We start from the raw sequence: 5,980 nt of genomic DNA, 5'->3' as shown, positions 1-5,980 counted from the left end.
ACACTGGAATGAAATGATTTAATTACCTCCTTGTGTAGATCAGCTTTCCAGAGCCTTAATGACCTAATTATTCTATTCAGGTGTGGTGCAGCAGAGGCACATCTAAAAGTTGCAGGACTGCGGCCCTCGAGGACTGGAGTTTGAGACCCCTGCTACCAGCTTTTTTTTTTTTTTTCTCCAGGGCTTCCCTCTTCTGGTTAGGATTCCTTCCACCTACTGAAGAAACGCACACTCACCGCAAGATGCTGTCACCACAGTTGTTTCAGGGTGATGTGCAGCATTTGGCACTTTCCTGTCTTCACTGGGTCTCCTAGATTGGTTGTGGCAAGCTGTGTGTTAGAGTTCTTTTAGCGATGGCTTTCCTTTTGTTCGTCCTCTGTGATAGTCGAACTTGACGACACACGTAGGCTTGCTCAGCGAGTGAACTTGAACTATGCCGCTGCCTCATACATGATCTGTCTTACACTCTGCCCAAATCCGTAGGGTATACTTCATATATTCTGCAGTGTATTTCACCTGCAAAACATCTGCTGCACTCTGCATTTCATGTGCTACTGCCAGCTGCTGGTTGGTTCTTTCTTGTCCCCGCACCAACCCAGCACCCCCGGTGAGACTCCGTGCTCACTTCCTGGCATACGGCAGACATGTCCAGATGATGTAGAGACACATCACTCCATGACATGCTAAGCAGCACGGCCATGGAGCGAGGAGACCAGACTCCACCTTACTCTCATCTTTGTGTGGCTCACAAAGTAGTTAAACATTTACGTGCAAGTTTTCCGACTAAGCTTGTGGTCGTTTGGTTCTTTCAACAATGTTGTCGCCCCATCAGCACATTCTTCCACCAAAGCGGTGGACCACTGCGGCTTCTCTAGAGTTACTTCTGGTTTCTCGGCTGCTTCTCTGGTTAATTCAGCCCAGTGCTTTGTAATCTGACCTAAAATTCTCCACTTCATCATACTTCCCCCCCTCCTCCCCCACTAGTGGTCGTTAGCAAACCTGGTGATTTCTCTTTGAACGCAGGTTTTTGCATTGGGCTTCGTTATTAGGTATCAGATGCAACTACGTACTCCAATTTTCAGATTTGAATTTGTAAAAAAAATAAAAAAATGTAAACGTGGGAAACCACCTACATTTTTCCACTCCACAAAAATGCATTGCTTTGTGTTGGTCTATCGCATCCAATCCGAAATCAATACATTGGCGTTTGTAAATGCAATGTGACAAAATGTGGAAAGGACCGAGTGGTATGAATACTTTTGAAAAAGGGACTGCTGAATCACCAACTCCATCTGCTGCGCGACATTGAAATGCGATTATTAAATCATATAGATGTGCTTTTTTTCCCTGCTTTGGCTGTATCAGGCTACATAACTGGCCATGTGCAATTAAACTGAAAACGACAGTAACTATGACTTGTTGGTGGAGTTTAATGAAGCCCTTTCATGTCATGGTGTTTTACGAGTTAAAAAAAAAAAAAAAACTGCTTGTACAGTGAAAAGCAAATTTATTAGTCCCTCATCCAGGTTTACATAAAGTGCAAAAGTTGACAGAAAGTATTTAAATGACAACAAAAAGGATAGATCACAGAGTAGCACCGCTATGTTAGTCATTCAGTTACCTACAAAAAAGATTCAAGTAAATGTAGGACGCTGCTGGAGCCAAATCAGTGTGGCCAGGGACTTTAGTAGAATAATAAAAAAAGTCTAATGACCAACTCTTAGTGTCTAAAACTTTTGCACAATGCTGTTTGTTGCACGATGATGAAAGTCTGACGCAGAATGAAACAGAAACAGTAGTTGTAGTTCGCTATGTACATGAAGAAAACAAATAAAAACACGCCACTGCGTGAAAGGCACCTCATAGTAAAACTCTTTCCAAAATATCACATTAGTCAGGTTAGGCCTGCGCACCATTTCACTTTTATCATTTGTGACGCTGCAACCATCTGTGCCTTCCAGCTCCACATTTTATGCACTTCCCTCTGCTTTCAGTACACGTCTCTTGTGCCTTTGTCGCATAGATTCTCCCTTTCTTTCTTTTCCTTGACCCATTCAGTGCCATCAAGACAATGAAAATACCTGGATGCAGTGAGTGAAGAGTCCAAATAGTGTATTCCAAGCAGACCGTTTCAGGGCTCCAAAGAGCAAATATCCAGTGGGAATGTACCTCCACCTGCTGTCTGATTTATGTATTGCTTTCAACACAAGTCCTAAATGTCGGAATGGGAAACCTCTTGGCTCTCTTGATCAGTTTGGCAGATGAACCTGATAAAGAAAGAAGGTGGGAAAAAGTCACACCCTGTGATATCCGTTTACTTCAGTCTTTTCCATCAAAATTTCTCCTAGATTCTTTTCTTTAACTCCCATTCCTGCAGGGAAAGAACATAAAGAGGAACAAGTTAATTTTATTTACCTTACTGTGTGTCATGAGATACTTAACATCACAAATTACAAAAATCGAAACAGATTACAAAATCTGACAGATTATCAAATTATAAATATGGAAATGTGTGATGCTATTGATTCAGCCCTAATTTTAATAGTGTGTGTGTGTGTGTGTATTAGGATGAAGGTATACATTACATAATATTCTACAATGTACTGAATCAAGACTGGTTTGATTTGTTCCACATATGTAATTATCTATTGCAGTCAATATTCTATACACAGTCTGAAGTGATCTCAATTGGTCAAATATATATTACCTGAATTATCCTGACAGTAGGTCAACCTGCTATCGGGTAGAGTTGCTCTAAAGGTTCAATCAGATAAGTGAATTGTTGTACATTTTCATCTCAGAATCGCAATGCTCATGAGAGATGTTTTTTTCTACATGAGCCTGTTCCAGTCACTGATAAGTATCAGATCTGAGGCGACGGGGAGCTGAAGCTCTAGAGTACTGACAAGAGCTTGTCCCCTTTTACATATTTATTCTGTTCTTGAGTTCTTGTCCCTTCAAATCAAACTATTTATTATCAGTAAAAGATAGATTAAAGACGATTTTAGTTAGAAAGGGTAGTCCAACTTGGCCCTAATTGAAAAAGTAATCACCCCCTAATTCAAATAACTGGTTGTGCTGATCTTGGTGGAAACAGCAATCGTCTAGTGTTCGCAATAATTCAAATGGAGTGACTATTAAGAATTTTTTCCAGACTTTTCATAACAGAAGTAAGCCACACCGGAAGGTTTTTGACCATGACCAGCCTGTTTAATGTTACGCTACAACAACGGAATCAGATTTAAGTCTAGCCTCTGAGCAGGCCACTGAAAAATGGATTTTGTTTGTTTTGTAACAAAGAAAGAAGTAAAGTGACAGACTGATTAGCTGCTCCTGTAAGCATGAGCGTAACATATATTTAATCAACATCCTCACCTTTGCTTTCTGCATGACGGTTCCAGCAGAGGACGCACAAATCGACGGCGGCCTCTTTCGCATCTCTGCGGCGCAGTTCACTGGTAAAGAATCACTGTAGGAATTCTGGATTTTTTTGCCGAACTCCTGAGGAAAGTTGAGAAGTAAATAAATACATTTTAAAAAAGACTGCAAGGTGAAAGAGCTTTGTCTTTCCACACAGATCGACAGATATACCTTGGCAGGTGGCCTGGCCTCCACAGGTGCGCCCAGCGCTCCGCCTGCCAGACTCTTCTTCAGGTTTTCTTTGACCTGTGTCAGTCTGAGTTCCAGGTCCACCCTCTCGGCCTCTTTGGCCTTGCAAGCCTCCTCCAGCTGGGACACGCGCTTCTCCAGCAAGGCTTTTCTCCTCTCTGCTCCACAAAAAAACCCCACATACTTTTACATTCAAGTTATCTTTCCGATTGTAACTGTCTCACTGAAGAAACTATTTTCATATCTTTTAAGATACTGAATTAGTACCAAGATGAGATGGTACTTGTTGTTATTGTATTTCCTGCATTTGGAGAGTAATGCACTGTTCCAGTGAGCAAGTCTGAATGCTCCCTCTGTCAGCGATAGCAGCATACCACAGGAATCACAGGAAATTGATTAATTAGACATGGGAGACATTTTCATAACCATGTTGTTTTTAATACGAGTAATGGTTGCCTTCGTCTCACTGGGGGGCATTTTCCTTTCACATGACCCTTATATAATAGTGGTCAGAAACCAGGATCAAAAACACAGAAGAGCTGGAAAGAACCCTTCACAATTATTGAAAGACGCCTTGCATAAATGTATCTTTTATTGCAGTAGTATAATCTCAAACTGATGATTTCTAAAAATATATATAATTATTTTATCCAATTCCCATTCCATTTATTTATTGAAAAAAATTCAATGTGTTTCACCAAAGCTCCTGATTCCACAATTACTGGTACCCTTAAAAAGTACTTCTGAAATAAATGTAGCTGAATTACTTCATAATGTGTGGTTTCATTGAATTGATCAAACTGTCAGGATTTTTTTTTTTTTTAATTTTCCACAAGTCAGATGTGTCTTCTTAAGTCTGAATATGCCTACAAGTGAGCAACTACTCATCCAAACTTGCTGTAACATCAATCAAAACAAGAATTTAAAAAAATGAAGTCAGCTGGAATTCACAGCGAGCCCAATGAGAACGGAGGTAAAAAAAATATACACAAAAAAACCCTCAAAACTGTCAGAGGACTGCAGTAAAAAGTGGCATGTCGGGTCATCGAATCTCTAGAACCACCATATCTAAATGACCACTGGTTGCTTGTGGCGAACCAGAAGTGCTTTCTGTGCTTCAATTACAAAGATGAGGAGTTTACAAAATCCCACATGGACTTTAAAACGTAGACCTGGAGTTCAGCATAAGGTCACATCAATACAGAATGGTTCACAAGAATCTAAGTCAAGGTTATTTCATAGCCATCTCTGTGGTCAAACCGAAATCCTGGAGAACACCAGAAGGTGAGCTGAATATGAGAGCGCTAGCTAGACCCAGGACTGTGGATGATAAAGAGAAATTGTGTCAAAGATCACTCTCTGTAGGCTCCGATTGTGTGAAACATTACAGGAGAAAATGAAGAGCTGTCTCGTTCACAAAAGAGGGTCGTATCAAGAATAAATAGCAATATGTTGAAAGATGAACACCAAACAAGCACTGTTGACCTGTTTTTTTGCACTGCATAAATGCAATCAAATTGAGTTTTATCAAAAGACTCAATTTCAAATGTCCTGCAACAGTTGATTTGTCACATCGCTTTTTACATATCTTAATCAAGGGTGCCCATAAAGGACACTGTATATACATATCTAGTAGTATTCTAACAAATCTTAGCTAATGAGTACTTGTGATCATTTAGAGACCACAGGTGAAATTGAAAATGATTTATGTATCATTCTGTTTTCTTTCTGTTTATTTATCTCCTCACCTGAAGCCACCTTAAGCTCTTCCTTCAGTTCTCTCTTCTGCTGTCGGAGCGTCACCAGCGCATGCCGTATTCTGTCCCGCTCCGTTTCCAGCTCTTCTTTTTCTTTGAGGTAACGCTTGGCATCTTCCTCCGCTCGTGTTTTCCCATACCGTCCATATGGGTTGGTGTCTGGGCGGGGCCAAAAGGTGAGGGGGGTCAGACGTCAAGGGGTTGTGGGAAAAAGGAGAAAAAGCCCAGACAATAACGCATCTCCCTGTCTGATTAATACTGCGCCGTTTTTTTTTTTTGTGGTGATACGGACGAGGGTTGCACAGTTAAGCAAGTATAATGCGCTGGATTTAAATGGGCTGAATTTCTAAGTTTTATCTTTCTTTGTGATCAAGACTTTTATTTAGGGAGAGATTAGATGACGCGTGAAGAAGAAATAACACACCGACTCATACAGAGCGGGAGGTCAGGAGGTGAGACAGCACGTCTAATGCGAGTGCCCAATAAATCTCTGGTCACATCCTAAAGTTCTCAGTCATTAAAAGTGCAGAGCTCTTTTTATGTGTTGGAGAAGCAGCGATGTGAACCCTCTGCAAACCAGAAACACTAATCTGCTCCACTTGTAAAGCTAATGA

The 5,980-nt window shown here is 40.8% G+C and overlaps 1 protein-coding gene across 5 annotated transcripts in view; it reads right to left on the bottom strand.

Moving 5' to 3' along the window:
- Positions 1–1,487: 1,487 nt before the first annotated feature.
- Positions 1,488–5,980, bottom strand: part of LOC102227744 (actin filament-associated protein 1-like 1) — a 31,294-nt gene continuing 26,801 nt past the window's right edge. For all 5 annotated transcript variants that reach the window (XM_023328778.1, XM_023328779.1, XM_014470301.2 and 2 more), the window contains exons 16-19: positions 5,358–5,525; positions 3,592–3,767; positions 3,376–3,501; positions 1,488–2,371 (exon numbers count right to left, since the gene is read on the bottom strand). In XM_023328778.1, coding sequence (XP_023184546.1) covers positions 2,345–2,371; positions 3,376–3,501; positions 3,592–3,767; positions 5,358–5,525 — 497 coding nt within the window. In that variant the 3' untranslated portion in view covers positions 1,488–2,344. The remainder of the gene's footprint in view (positions 2,372–3,375; positions 3,502–3,591; positions 3,768–5,357; positions 5,526–5,980) is intronic.

The sequence above is a fragment of the Xiphophorus maculatus genome, chromosome 23, assembly GCF_002775205.1.
Source record: "Xiphophorus maculatus strain JP 163 A chromosome 23, X_maculatus-5.0-male, whole genome shotgun sequence".
NCBI classification, from domain to species: domain Eukaryota; kingdom Metazoa; phylum Chordata; class Actinopteri; order Cyprinodontiformes; family Poeciliidae; genus Xiphophorus; species Xiphophorus maculatus.
This window is presented reverse-complemented; position numbering and strand designations above follow the sequence as displayed.